Here is a 16075-nt window from a genome sequence, read left to right as displayed (position 1 = left end):
CATCGGTTGAGATAGAGAAATATAGAGAAATGATAGAGAAATGTGCGGAATATAACCAACCCTTATATATAGCTTTCATTGATTACGAGAAAGCGTTTGATTCTGTCGAAACCTCAGCAGTCATGGAGGCATTACGGAATCAGGGTGTAGACGAGCCATATGTAAAAATACTGAAAGATATCTATAGCGGCTCCACAGCCACCGTAGTCCTCCATAAAGAAAGCAACAAAATCCCAATAAAGAAAGGTGTCAGGCAGGGAGATACGATCTCTCCAATGCTATTCACAGCGTGTTTACAGGAGGTATTCAGAGACCTGGATTGGGAAGAATTGGGGATAAAAATTAATGGAGAATACCTTAGTAACTTGCGATTCACTGATGATATTGCGTTGCTTAGTAACTCAGGGGACAAATTGCAATGCATGCTCACTGACCTGGAGAGGCAAAGCAGAAGAGTAGGTCTAAAAATTAATCTGCAGAAAACTAAAGTAATGTTTAACAGTCTCGGAAGAGAACAGCAATTTACAATAGGCAGCGAGGCACTGGAAGTCGTAAGGGAATACATCTACTTAGGGCAGGTAGTGACGGCGGATCCGGATCATGAGACGGAAATAATCAGAAGAATAAGAATGGGCTGGGGTGCGTTTGGCAGGCATTCTCAGATCATGAACAGCAGGTTGCCATTATCCCTCAAGAGAAAAGTGTATAATAGCTGTGTCTTACCAGTACTCACCTACGGGGCAGAAACCTGGAGGCTTACGAAAAGGGTTCTACTCAAATTGAGGACGACGCAACGAGCTATGGAAAGAAGAATGATAGGTGTAACGTTAAGGGATAAGAAAAGAGCAGATTGGGTGAGGGAACAAACGCGAGTTAATGAAATGAGTCTTAGTCTGGTATTAATGGTACGTCGAGCGGAAGGCAATTCCACTCTGTCAATCTATGAGGTAGAAAAGAACGAAAAAGGTAGGATTGTGCAAATACAGTAAAACCTTGTTATAACGAAGTTGAAGGGCAGGTAATAATTACTTCATTATAACCATTAGTTCGTTATAGTCACTATCCATTTCTATCCACAGTTAGCAAACAAGAGAGGATGTACTCACCACCAAATCTCACAGCAGCCCGCCACGCCAAAAAGAAAATGGTCTTCGCGCGGAAAAGTCCGCTCTGAAGGCCTGCCAGTACACTTATTAGGCATCTCGGTGCACGTAATGTTACAGGATATGCATGTATAATTAAGGAATACATACTGTGTCACATAACAATTGACCCTTCCCACTCTTGCTATGCTTCACCGCAATAGTATGCGCATGCTTCACTGCGTAAGACTGCTGTTCTGAGGGTAAGCCGACTTTCGGGAACTGGCATTATGCAATGAAGTGCAGTAGCAGGAATGAGGGAATTGACCTTTGTGCGGCCTCTCGCTTTGAGGCGATGAGATCACAGTGCAGTGCTCATAGATGTGTAGACTCTTGTCTCCGTTGCAGATCGCTTTCAAAATAGGGGCTGCGCCATATGTAGCAGCCGGCGGTGTAGAATGCTTCTCCTGTTTGCGCCAGTCCTGTGCGCAAGTTTTGGGAACTCTGAACGCCCGTGATGCGGCCCGATTTCCGTCCGTCTCCACATATGTGATCTCTTTCCTTTTAATTGCGGCATTGTGATGAACTCAGCATGTCATTGCAGTCGGCACTTCCATGCTGATAGAGCATAGAGCAAATGCAGAAAATGGGAACACAGACAGTGCACTAACCTAAGCCAAAGGAAGCGCTGCCTAAGCACACGTACTACTGCACATGGAGAAAGCTACGGCAGCTAGGCTTGAAGTGCGTACAAGGCGGCCATCTTGAAATGCCAATGGCGAGATGGTAACGGAGATGTAGGGTCATACTCGATTCTAACGCACACGCAATTTTTCGACCCATTTTATTGGAAAAAATGTGCATGCTAGATTAGAGTAAATACAGTACCTTGAACGAAGGAACCACCAAGACAGTGCACTAATTTTATTGCGTCAAGTCTGAATTTGGAACCAATATTTGAGGACTGCAAGTTCACCACTATTTTTCTATTTCTTGCCAAGATTCATCACCATCGGGGATGCCGTAAAGTATTAAATTATTTCTGCGAGACCTATCGTTAGATCGTTGATGTGGGAGAGAAGTGCACTGTTTGGTTGGGTCAAGTTATTAATGGTTTTGTTCGTTAGCTGCAGTTCATGTCCTAGGCTATCAACAGCATTGAATTTAGTTTCAACAGAAACGAGTCGTGCATCAGTTATGGTCAGCCTCCTCCTAAGCACTCTTGATTGGCTTTTATGTCATCAACAGCCTGTGCCAGCTTAGCTAAAGCCGCCGCTGATGCCTCACAGGTTGTAATATGTGATAGCGCAGCCATCGTCATGATGAAGACTGCACGGTTGTCGGCTGTCTCAGACTCGCTCTGCTGTCTTTTTGGGGGGGGGGGGGGTGATTAAGTTCAGTATCTCCCGAGCATACCATCAAATGCCATAACGCCTCTATGTAATCACAACGCATGTCATACAGCACTTGCGGGCACTGAAGCAGCAGTAAAAAATGATTAGACGTTTTCCTGGCATGAAGGGAACGTGATTGACCAACCTGGGTAACATTCGGAAAGATTGAATGCGCTTTGTAAACGATCACAAGGAAGAAGACAGGACAGGCACAACATGAAGATGTCAATAGTTGGCCGTGTGTCCTATTGTGCTGCTTCCATGCCCACTGACGTGGCACGGTTGGGTGGTCGCTTTTAAGACAGGGTCGGGTGATGTTCCTGGTGATGCACCTGACCCGATGAACATGGGGCACACTGCAACAAAGAAAGTGCCGTGAGTCAAAGAAAACCCACACTCCTGAAGATAGCATTTTCGCGAGTCAGAAGTCTCGTCCGGGTCTGTTGCTCCTGTTGTAGTGACCAGGCACGGTAGAAGGCAAGCGGAAACTTATATAACATGAAGACGTTGATCCTTAGCTATGTGTCCTCTATCATGCTGCTTCCATGCCCACTGACATGTTGCGGCTTGGTGGTCGCTTTTAAGACAGGGTTGGTTGATGTTTCTTGTGATGCGGCTGAGCCAATGAACAAAGTGTGCACTCAGACAAAGAAAGCACCGTGATTCAAAGAAAAGCTGCACTCCTGGAGATGGCATTGTCGCGAGTCGGTAGTCTTGTCCGGGTCTGTTGCTCCTGTTGTAGTGACAAGGCATGGTAGAAGGCGAGCCAAAACCTGGATAATATGAAGGCGTCGATTGTTAGTCATGTGTCCTATTGTGCTGCTTCCATGCCCACTCACGTGGCACGGTTGGGTGGTCACTTTTAAGACAGGGTTGGGTGATGTTCCTGGTGATGCGGCTGAGCCAATGAACAAAGGGGCTCCCCGACAAAGAAAGTGCCATCAGTCAAAGAAAACCCACACTCCTGAAGATAGCATTGTCGCGAGTCAGTAGTCTCGTCTGGGTCTATTGCTCCTGTTGTAGTGACCAGGCACAGTAGAAGGCAAGCCAAAACCTGGATAGCATAAAGGCATCAGTCGTTAGCCATGTGTGCTATCATGCTGTTACCATGCCCGGTTATGGGAGCTTTCTTCCCATGCATTTAGTACTAGAGCTTGCGTAATCTAAAGTTTTGGAGATGCATTGGAGCAAGAGACAAATGAAGCATTCACTCCCCCTGCTTTTTATGATAGCGTCGTCCCACCGTGGGCGACACTATCAGCTGCGGGGGCAGAGTGGATGTGAACGCATGGCTAGCTTTGTTTTATTCGTACCGCTGATGTGGATATCATCTACGCAGTATTAAGCCGTATCTTTCATCGTTAGCTCTCAAATCCAACAAAATTATTTTGTTTTTTTTAATTAAAATTTGCTCATTCGATTGCCCGATAATTTGGAAAATATTTCAGCCTCTTCACTGTAAGAAAAATCTGTCGACGACTGTACTTATTTGCATAAAAGGGTGAATTTATACAACAAAAGTGCAATATAATGAAGCAACTTTTCAATTTTACCGGCTTCGTTATATCGAGATCCAACTGTATATTGGATATAACTATGAGCAGTCGCGGCACCGGCACCATGAACTGTTGTGTGTGTTCTATGGTAAAATCAACACATTATTACAATGCTTTCATTTCGTGTTATCAGTAACAATTAAATATAGCTACTGGGTGTGGGCTGCAAGGAAGGGAACGCAAAAGCCTCAGAGAAAGAAAATGCGAGCCACTGTACATGCCTGTTACACACCCGCTTTTGGGCTGAGCATGCTGTACAGCAAGCCTTTATCAGAGTCGCACCCTCTCCCACTTCCTTTTCACCCTTTTGACATCGGCCCTGCCAGTGCAGGTCTTGGATAGGCGGGGGGGGGGGGGGGGAGAGGGCAGAGAGGTGCAGGAGGTTTGCGATGTGGCGAATTCATGTGGTGCGAGGTACACAGCACAAAGGCAGGTGCGGCGGCTCACAGTTTCTTGTTTATTTCCAGGATTTTGCTTCCTTTTTCTTGTTGCTGCAGACACATAGTAACCAAATGTAATTGTTAGAGTCGATAATGTGGCATTGGAACAATGTAGTAAGTAGTTTATTTTGCCATAGAACGCATACGAAACTTCACAGTGCCACGGCTGCTCGTTGTTACATCTGAGTATTGTAAAAGCCTGTGATGCTATCAGTGGGTTCAACGGCGCTTCTTTCTGTCTAATTATAATGTTTCAGTGTTTGTCCTTTCTCCTTTTTTCATGCAGCCCATAAGTGGAATTTTGTTGGCTCTTGGATATTGTTCTAAGCGGCTTCAACTGTATAAAGCTTGAAGGATGGCATGAGCGCACGCATGTTCTGCTTTGTGCAACAGCTTGCCAGGAACTGGAAAATCCCTCAGTGGGCGAGAGTGAGAGACACCGGCACTTGATGCTGGTTACCCTTCCATGATTATGCGGCTTTCTTCGCACCTCATTAGAAACTTGAAGATCGGACACTTCAATTATCTTCAGGGCAATAAAAGCTATCTATAGTGTTTCGGAAACGTTGGTTTAGTAAAATATTGCTGCATTAGATGCAATTTCGTACCCTTGAAAAAGCTGTGACGAGGCCTTTAAAGTCCTTGAGAACCGTTCTATTTTTTTCTTTGAAACCTGTACAAACCCTGCGATATTTCTGTTGCAAACCTAAAACCCCTTGCTTCACCAAGCGTTGAAATGCTGCAAGGCTAGAAACAGTCTCATTTTCTATGCAGGGGCCCTTAAATGGCACCTAAGCAGACGAGGCGTGCTTCTGGCGGTTAGCAAATATAGCAGAGGTACCAGCACATCACTTTTGATGTGTACAGCATCACATAATCTAGCAATTCTTTTATTTTTCATCTTGTGTTGGGCAAAATTGATTTGAAAAGAACACAAGCAGAGCCAGTGGCTGACTCCTTCATGACTGATTTTTACCCACCAGATTATTTGGACCTATCCACAGCACTACCACCCACCCTCTCCGTAGAACTAATACACATTGGCAACCAAAAAAAATATAAAGAAGGTTACTTTTCTTGGGCTTCATTCTTTAGTTCATTTGGTTGTAACTAACAAAGGAATCGATCCCCTTGGTGTTTGTTACTCTCCTCACTCATTTCCATAAAAAAAATACTTTTGACACAGTGCAACTGATTTTTGGATGTTCAGTTTGTTTGTTTGTTTGCTTTATCCTTTCTTTTCAACTGCAGGCTCCTGCTGTGGGACTGTGATTCACGCCAATACAGCTATTACGTCGAGGTGTCCGTCGATCAGCAGAACTGGAACATGGTGGCCGACAAGCGCAATGAGCTTTGCAGGTGAACAACACTATGCACTACTGATGCAACACCATTGGTAAATTTTAATTATTGGTAGTTTTTTAAACTATCAATAAAGTAATAAAATATATCGATGGTAGTACTATCAATAGCACTGTTGAAAGTATTGCGACGGTTCGCTATTACATTGCAATCAGTGGTTTTGCAATTCTTGGCTAAAGATATAGGCACAAGTTTTGTGATGAATGACCATCACTAAGGCTCAGTTCATGCAGTTCGTGAACAGGGAAACGTTGCCAAGTTTACTGTATTAACCCGATTCTGACGCCCCCTGAATCTGACGCCCAGCCAATTTTTGCAGGCTTAAAATAAGCAAATAAAAGTGCACCTGACTGTAACATGCCACCGATTCATAAAAGAAAAATATAGCAAGCTACCGACATTTGTGATAAGAATGAACAAAACTTGCAGAATTTACTTTCACAGACGGAAATTTTTTAAAATCCTTTATTCAAACAACATAAAAGCAACATACTGGGAAAAAAAGTATTTTTTTTTCAGCTTGAGTTCAGGTATTGAGTTCTTAGGTTTCTTGATAAATGTCTTCGGCCAATACTGAATGACAGGCAGCAAGCATCATTTGTTGGTTTAGAGCAGGAGCACAGGACGAGGAAGAAGTTTGGGACGCGACCCACTTTCTTTTGAAAGCACGTTCGGAGGAGAGAGACTGATGCAAGGTCTCCGACTACAGTGGTGCCACACACGGGATCTAAAGCAAATGCAATGTAAAGTGCAGTCCGCTTATAATGATATCAATAAGAATGAAAAATCTTATCGTTATAACCGATCATTGCTATATCTGAACTGCCGTTAAAAAAAAAAGAAATAGAAAACAACTATTGAGCATACCCTTGAAACTCCTAAACCAAGTTTGCCACTTGTGCTAAAAATAAATGCTGTGCAAAGTAGGCAGTGAAAAATAAAATGTTTGTTTATACAGTTTAATCTCGTTAATTCGAACTTTCGGTTTATTTGAACTGAAGCTGTGGTCCCGTCAAAATTGTGTGTATTCCAATGGGCAAAAACTCCCGGTGAGTCGAACGCGCAAACAGTTGCGACGGTTAATTCGAACACACTGCGCTCCGACAATGCTCTCAGTAGCGCCCCAAATCACGTGGCGGGGCCTCCACCACCGCCAGTTTGATTATCGTGCCGCCTCGAGCCGGCGCTCTCGCACGCAGATCCGCTGGCAGCTGTAGCCACACCGTGGCAACGCTAGGCCTAGCTTCTTCGACGTTCGCTTCCAAGCTTCTTGCTGTTCGGTGCTGTGTTTTTCATTGAAATAATGCGCCATTGTTAGCAATGGCGCCGACTCGGCCTTTGTAATTCTCGCCAATGGTTTCGGAGCGAAGAAATCATGGCGCGTTGCATAATGGCGGTTCTCGAAAGTCAGCTTCGCCCCAATACAGAAATATTACGCGGGTAAAGCATAGCAAAAGTTTGAAGGGGCAATTGTCACGGGACTTGGTATGTTTCCTTTAATTGCACACGCGTGCACCCGCCGTTTCCTATCACGGTACGAGAACTGATGCACGCCTAATAACTGCCTGTAATTTGTAAATGCGTGTGAATAAATCTTCTGGAACTTCTTACTCATGTGTTAGCTCAGAGACATGCGCCACTGCAGGCAAGTCCTCCATTCAGTTAGCTTCCTTTAATTCGAACTTCTTCTAATTCGAACAAGATTTCAAGCCCCTTCAAGTTCGAAGTACTGAGATTCGACTGTACCTCTAAACAGCATTAGGTGCATTGAAATAGTCCAAAATCTGCAGTTGCTTTTCACGGAAGTTTCAGGTTCACAACTGCGGTGTGCATCGCGTCCAGCGGCTGTGCAAACACTGGCAGCAATAATTTAGCTTGCATGAAGTCAATCACCGACTCGATCGGGGTCGGTGTCAAAGATGGGCCATTGTCACTCTCATTGTCACTGCCACTGCTGTCTTTGCCTCTGTCACACGTCACCATCAGCTGTAACAATGATCACTCCATTAGATATCTCTTCGCAAAATGAAGCAGCACTATCTGCATTTAAAAACTCCTCCATCTAAGTGCCATATGTTTCATTGTCAGTAGCAACATGTTCCCAGAGCTCGGTAATGTCAGCGGCTTCCACCGTGTTGATTTCACTATCATGTAGGGCTTCGCCCTGGTGTGCAAAGCCCGCCTCTTCCGTTGATTGGCATGGCCCCTGGTTGCAGCCGTTATGATCGCAGCGCTCCTGTGCGGATCCGTACTTCTTTCAGCCTTGCAAAATTTGCAGCTTCGTCTCAGGATACACAGCTTTGCACTTCGTCAGCAACATCTTCTGCTAACTGGACTGTCTGCTGCTTCGGGACTGCTTCTGCGGCACATTTCTGCGCTTGCTGAGAGAGTGTAGAATTGGTGGGTTCCGCTTCGTATTTTGCTTTTTCTTTTCCCTTTCGCTCTTCACACGTGGAGCATAGTTCCATAGCATAGTGAAGCATGATCGCAGCAAGCAACATGGCCGCAAAATGGCTAGCACCCTCTTGTGACATACTACGCCAACTTACGATGCTCTCCATGATTTTCACAATCGGGGGGCAGGCGGGATGCTCTGCGCAGTAATGGGGGCAGATATGAACTTGTGTAGGCAAACTTTTCGCCCCATCTCTTAGATGAACAAATAAGTTCATCTAAGAGGAACATGGCAACGCAAATGTCACCATTACTCTGCACGAAAAGCGTCGTCCAGAAGGCGAAATTTTAATCATTATGTCCGATGCACAGTTAATAAAATGTTGTTATATATGGTCTTTTTGTCATAGCCCTAATGCTTAAAGGGGTTGGGACACCAAATTTTGAGGCTATAAAAAGCATGTTGTAGGCTGCTTCCGTATGCAAGGACACCCAGAACGAGGTATTGGACGCTGCAAACATTTCGAAATAATTTTAATTCAGCTCCAATAAGTCATAAAAAACTCCTTCTCCTGGTCGAGACCCATCGCTAGTGCGGCAGTTACGACGTCACAGTGGAGGCACGAAAATATTGACGTCATAGCACACTAGCACGAAAACGTGACGTATGATGAGTAGCGATGGAATGCCGATTACGGAGCCTGCTGAGCCGAGCGACCGAGCATAGCCTCCACTATGACTGAGCTACAGGCATATAGAAATCCTTTCTTAATGCAAAGAAGGGGTAAGGCGTGCAGGCACGGACACAAGAGGAGAGAAGTGGACAAAATGAATGCCGCACGGCGGCCCGCGAATGGCAAACTGCGTGTAACACTACTCCGAAAGGGACCAGGATATGCGGCGTTCGTGTTGTCCGCTTCTCTCCTCGCATAGTTCGGCAGCTCGGAGTGGTCTCTCGTTCGCTTGGCCTTTGTCAATGTGAGGGCCCGTCCACGTTACCGGCACGGAGACTCGCCGCACGCCGTTTGCCATTCGCGGGCCCCCGTGCGACGGCGGTTTTGCTCGCGAACGGCAAGATTTCCTTGCCGTAGAGAGGACGGGCCCGGGACCCATTTGTGCGGCAGCCGTACGGCGAAGCGGCCAATCAGCGACCGAGGAGTGGTCACTCTGGCACCGACGGCAGCCTCACCGCTTCTGATCATTTGGCGCCGCCGATATTGTCGCTAGGCCTTTTCTGGTTCACTTCAAAGCTAAAGCTTACGGCGCTTCGGAATGAATCACCGACTCTCACAAGCTGCAATATATTCTTACCTTTGTTGTCGCTCTTCACAATAATTATAATAATCACGACATGCACTTCGAATCGCCAGTTGTTTACCTCTGCTGGGAGAGCAAGCGTACGCGCAAGCAGACGACGCAGCATCGTTTTACGTCACTATTTCTTGTGGCCCACTTGACCAAGCCATGTTGCGTTTCCTCCTCTGTGACATCATAGCATCCCCCAGAGCCCAGAAACCGAAAACCGAAATTGCTCGGTATAATAATGCTATTATTAAATTATTTATCAGATATATATGAATCCCGCTGTGTGTATCGTGCTCCCTGAAGCATGACGCAACGTTTAAATAAAGAAACGCATGAACGAAAATTTTGATGTCTCCACCCCTTTAAGTTGATACTCTTAATGCCCGTGCCACACGAGCACAGAAAATGACATTAACTTGTTAATGACTTAAATTTTAATCCCATTCGCAGGGTGCAACAGACATGCTTAGTGGCATTAAATCTTCATGCCATTTGTGGAGTAGTACGTACCCATGACTCACTTGGCCACTAAATGTGTACTCTCGTTCCCAATGTCTTCACATTCTGACAATATTAAATGAATTTGTAGCGAAAGCAACTAATATATGTTTCGCTTTCCTTTAAAGAGAGCTCTTCATGGCTTAGTGCAGGCATATACCCAGAATTTTTTTTCGGGGGGGTAACTTAAGATAACTTTTCTATGCAAATGAGGGAGGGGTAGTTCCTTTACTAAATGAAACCGCCGGGGAAACGTTTTTTTCGTTCTCACGGGAATTTCGCTATCATGAAAATGGACACATAAACACACTCATAGCTTTCCAGAACGAAAATTTAATGAAAATAGTCGTTTATTTTGCTCTGCTTCGCCTTGTGCATGAGCTTGACTACGCGCGCCTCAAAGCTTGATAAAGTCTCCATTGCTTCATTGTCGTCATGCTCACTGAGGAAAGTTCAGATAACGTTGAATGCGTCCAGTACATCACACGAAGTTACTGGCTTTTTTTTGCTCTTGGCTTTCACCATCCATATTATCACTCGTTTTCCTTGCGCACACTGTCGACAGTGGCGCAAGGAAATCATCTGCACTGCGAAGCATGTCCCATGCTTCCGTTAGTGGCTGGAGATTACCACCATTTTGAGCACTTGCTTCCGGCTCCGGCAAGGCTGCCGGTGCATGCTGACCAAAACCGGCATGCCTGAAACAGTTCTGGATAACGGCAGCCGAAGTAACTGCCCAGGCATGCCCTGCCATGAAGAGATTAGGGGGGGAGGCTACCATGGAGACCGAACTTTTTTATTTTTTAAAATATCTGGATGAAACTTTCAGGGTATGTTCACACCACCGAACTATGAGGAACTGCAAAGTTTCATGAAAATATGTTTATTAGTTCCAGAGTTATTGAGGTCTAACTAGGTGGTTCATGTATATGCCTGAGGAAGAGCCTGGAGAAATGCCAGGACATCGTAGGAAGCTGAAATTCACTGTGATGATCCCTTGATAGATATCCCAGGGGGCTACAAAGCCCTTTTCTTTAATTTCCCCTCCAACAAATTTTAACACAACTTTGAATTTGATGTAGCCAGTAATGACCACATTCATCAAGAATTAATTGCTTATTATAAATTAACTGCACCAGCTGTAAAAATAAGAAGCCTGTTACCCCCTGGCAAAGTCATTCAGGAAGAGAATAAAAAAGACGGCACATAAATCTGAAGAGCGGTTCTTGAGATATCGCCTTCTCCAGCACCACTACTAGCGAAAAAATCTATTCCGAGAAAACGGGCCTTAAAGTTAAACACATGTTTATTTTTTTTTTTATTAGAAAGCTCCTGCGGAGCTTCTAATTCCAGGCACACTCAATGGCACACTGCATACGCCACGGCGTTCGCGCGGCAGGCACAGAAAAAAATAAAGGAGGCTCAGGTTTGTTCAGTCAGCATGGAAGCGTCGACTGCGAAGGCATGCTCTGTCCATCATAATGCCGCATTTAAAAGGAAGGAAGAAAGGAAAAAGTGGAGAAGGAAAGGCAGGGAGGTTAACCAGTTTAGCTTAACCGGTTTGCTACCGCACACATGGGAGTGGGATGGGGGGATGAAAGATGGGGAGGTGAGAGAGAGAGAGAGCACATAATACAGCACACACATCGTTAGTTACAGTCCGTCACTCTTGCACGGTACGTGACATCACTGTCACAGCCGCTTGTCGAAGCCCGTCTCTTTCATAAACCGAAGTAGTCCCTTCGTCACCTTCAGCTGCGATGTCTTCTGTCGGCAATATGTGAAAATAGTTGCAACTGACAATGGTCTATTGTCAAGGTACGCTAGAATGGATGCCAGGGACTGTCTCTGAACATTATATTCAGGACAGTCGCACAGAATATGTTCTAGCGTCTCCTCGCAAAGACAGGCATTGCAGAGAGCGTTGTCGGCCATTCCAATGCGAAATGAGTAAGATTTCATGAAGGCCACCCCTAGCCATAAGCAATAAAGCAGAGTGGCCTCACTTTGGCAGAGTCCAGTTGGCATACAGAGATGCATCAAAGAGAGCAGGTTGTATCGACGATTGCTCCAGTTGGTCTGGCTGTTTGGTGTGCACCATAGAGAGAGCATGATCTCCTGTGCAAGCACTCGGAAGTCTGCTGGCTGCGTTGGACCGTGAAAGTGGTATGGCCTCTTCCTGTGTGCCCAAGCGGCTTTATCGGCTTCTTTGTTTCCTATGACGCCGCAGTAACTTGGCAGCCACTGAAACGTCACGTGATGTCCTTTCTCATGTGATGTATAGAGCAGGCATCTAATATCGAACACGAGCTGTTCGAATGGCCCGCGACGCAGAGCTGATAGCACAGATTGTAGGTCTGCCTTTGAGTCGGGTCTGCCATTGACCATTGTCGGGGTGGTTCCCGATTGATGAAACAAAGTGCAGCATGAAGAGCAGCTAGTTCCACAGATGTCGATGTCGTTGGGTGGTCAGTCCTAAAGCTGATGGTAACAGCTCTTGCTGGGACAACCGCAGCACCGGACGAACACTGGATGTTTGTGGAACCATCAGTATAAGTATGTGCACTGTCCACGTACCTCTCGTGCAGAAGAAGCAGAGACAGTTGTTTGAGCACAGGCGACGACAGCTCAGACTTTTTCCTGATTCCTGGTACGCTGAGATGGACTTTGGGGCCGATAAGACACCAATGGGGTATCGATGGTTTGGATGCAGCGGTGAAGCCCGAGGGAAGTTTGTTGTTGTACTTGACGATAGTTTTAGAGAATGATGCTTGGTGCCTGTCTGAAGGTAGTGTTGCAAGGTGGTGACAGGGGGCACGTGCAAAATGTCTGATGTGCGTTCTCAGGGCTTCCACTGTAATGTGAGTTTGCATTGGATGGTCCCGAGCAATTGCAATAGTTGCCTCTGTTGATGTGCATCTGGGCAAACCAACGCAAACTCTGAGTGCTTCAGCTTGTGCTGCCTGCAGAACACGAATATTTGTCTTGTAGGTGTTGTTCAGCACAGGTAGACTGCATCTTTAAAAAACCAGAAAGACAGCTCTGTAGAGTTTCAGCATTGTGTCTACTGACATCCCCCACGTCTTTCCTGTCAAGTATTTAAACAACTGGGAGGTTGCTGTCAGGCACCATTTCATATAGGCCACGTGCGGGCTCCAACAGAGGTCTCGGTCGATAATTACACCAACAAATCTGTGGGTTCTGACATAAGAAATGGTCCGCCCATTGATTGAGATGACATAAGGCGTCATTGGTTTGCAAGTAAATGCCACTAGTGCGCATTTTTCTGGTGATATGCTGAGACCTTGTTTACACAAGTAGCTCGCCGTCAAGTAGCCGCTCTTTGAAGCCACGCACGTATCTGAGGACATGTGACTGCCGAAGTCCAGACACGGATGACGTCTGCGTACATTGAAATTTTGATGGTAGTTGGCAAGTATTCAACAAGTCCAATAAGAGCGAGGTTGAATAGCGTCAGGTTGAGAGCACCGCCTTGAGGAACGCCCCTGCTGGTATAGTGTCGCGTAGTTGGGCCATCATCAGTTGACACATAGAATGATCTTGCAGATGGTTAACTTGCAATCCACAAAAAGACTCGACCACCTAGGCCAACCATCACAAGAGCGTCGAGAATGGCCTCATGTAATACGTTATCATATGCCCCTTTCACATCTAAGAATAAAGCTGCAGATAAACGCTTATGGGACCTTTCGTGGTGGACATATGAAACAAGATCAACTACATTGTCGATGGAATAGCGGTCACGTCGGAAACCAGCCATGGAATTCGGATAAATCTTGTAGTGTTCAAGGTACCATTCCAGGCTGCCAAGGATCATCCGTTCCATTATCTTTCCTACACAGCTGGCCAGCACTATTGGGTGGTAAGAGGTGAGCTCTAGCGGGGATTTGCCCTGCTTCAAGAGTGGCACCAGGCGGCTTACATTCCATTCGTCAGGAACATTTCCCTCCTGCCATGAGGTGTTGTAATGACTCAGCAATTCTATCCGTGCGGATTCTCCGAGATAGCACAAGGCTCGGTATGATATACCATCTGGACCCGGAGATGATAAGCAGCTGCAGAGAGCTAGTGCCGCCTCGAGCTCCTACATTGTAAACGGAAGGTCCATGAGGCAATCACGGGAATGGGAGACATCATCTCGGGCTGGAGAATCTGGACGAGTCGCTTGGTCTGCGATCTGCGCACAAGTCTTCTGCGACATCGATGTCTTGCCGCCCTTGGAAAAGCGCAAGCACCTTGAATGGAAAACGCTGTTCCAGAAGGCAATGCAGACCTTGCACCACTTTCCAAATGTGAGACAGTGGCTTGTGGGGGTCGAGTGTCTGGCAAAACGTTGCCCATCGTTCCGACGCTAATCTATCCATACGACGCTGAATCTTGTTTTGCATCCTCCTGGCTGCCCTAAGGTCATGGATTGATTTTGTACGCCGATATCGACGTTCCACCTGGCGACGAAGTGCTCAAAGTTGCTCTAATTCTATGTCGAAGTTGTTTCGCGTGTAAGAGATCGTCAGCATGCAAGTGGCATTTTGCATGGTATTTTTAATTGTTTGCTTTAACCCAGAGGGTAGGCCCTCGCGGCAGGCATCTTCCATATCAGATTTGAAGTTGGCCCATTGAATCGTCCGAATGGTATTCCGTGGACCAGATCAAGACGACAAGCCTTTGATGTTCAAATAGGTGGAAGTGTATCACTCCCATGTGTCTCAATAGTATCTGGAAACCACTTCACACATCTGGCGAGAGAGTTGGAGACGAAAGCAAGGTAGAGGCAGCTGCCGTATGTCATGCCTCGAAGAAAGGTGGGGCTACCATCATTCAGGAGAGTAAGGCCATAGTTGTAGGCGATGCTTGCTAATCTTTGTCCTCTTGCATTTGTCCTTGTATTTCCCCATGCTGGATGGTGTGCATTGAAATCACCTATGATTACCCATGGGGCGGGACAAATACTCAAGATATCCGCTAATCCTTTAGTATCGAAATTGCTGGAAGGCGATATATACACGCCTATGAGAGTAAACAAGAGTTTGTTCTTTTTAACTGTTATGTATATATATTGATTGTCGTTGTGGGGCACAACTGGTTGCAAAACATAGGTGAGTTCATGATGAACAAAAACGATGATTTTGCTGCATGCACCATTTGTTGATGACATGATAAATTCGTACCCTGACAGTCTGATTGGTTTCGACAAGTTGGGCTCACAAATGACGATCAGTAGAAACACATTGGTGTACACAAACTGACGAAAATCTGAAATTTGTTATTTTAGCTCTCTGACATTCCACTGGATGACGGACGCTTCCTTGACTTCTTTTTGGAAGAATGGGGTATGGGTAGCCATCTTTCTAGTTGAGGAATTCAAGCACTGGGCTTAAGGCGTCCAGCACTCCAAGTGCGCTTCGAGCAGACAGTGTCCCCATGTCCACTAAAATCGCTCGGATGGCCTCTATGAGGGAACGTAGCACCGAGATTACTTGACGATCTGTTTTAGGTGAATCATCCATGGCCTTAGAAGGCTCCGGTGGGGCCGCAACCTTCTGAGGTTCCTTAGCAAGGGAGCGGCTCGGTAGTGTAGGCCATTCCTCTAAAGAAAGAGTCTTATCTGATTCCCTCGTGGAAGTGGTGGGCCCTTTCACGGCGCGGCTAAGTGGTACCGTAGTGAAGTGGGTACTATCACTTCGCGCATGCGCCTTCTTTGAAGACGTATGATGGTACCGACGCCAACGCCTGACTACTTCGGCTGCCTCCCTGTGGGCCGAATTGTCTCTGGCCATTTGCTTCAGAACCGCGCGCTCCCTCTTGATGCGGGGACAGTCTTTCAACGAGGCTGCATGAGGGCCGCTACAGTTGGCACACTTCAGAACTGTGGCACCGCAGGTCTCTTCTGCATGAGGTTCAGCGCAACGGGGACACAGTAGCGAGTTGGGACACATGCCCTTGACGTGTCCTAGCCTGAAGCGCTGATAGCATTGAAGCGGCTTCTGGATGAATGGTCGGACCGGATGTCGGAAATGTCCAAA

At 46.2% G+C, this 16075-nt stretch overlaps 1 protein-coding gene across 1 annotated transcript in view; it reads left to right on the top strand.

Moving 5' to 3' along the window:
* Nucleotides 1–16075, top strand: part of LOC126519722 (BTB/POZ domain-containing protein 9-like) — a 199750-nt gene that overhangs the window by 150524 nt on the left and 33151 nt on the right. Inside the window, exon 10 of the mRNA XM_055065337.2 lies at nt 5724–5831. Coding sequence (XP_054921312.1) covers nt 5724–5831 — 108 coding nt within the window. The remainder of the gene's footprint in view (nt 1–5723; nt 5832–16075) is intronic.

Source organism: Dermacentor andersoni, chromosome 10, assembly GCF_023375885.2.
Source record: "Dermacentor andersoni chromosome 10, qqDerAnde1_hic_scaffold, whole genome shotgun sequence".
In the NCBI taxonomy this organism is placed as follows: domain Eukaryota; kingdom Metazoa; phylum Arthropoda; class Arachnida; order Ixodida; family Ixodidae; genus Dermacentor; species Dermacentor andersoni.
Note: the sequence above shows the minus strand (reverse complement) of the source record. Positions and strands in the feature narration are given on the sequence as shown.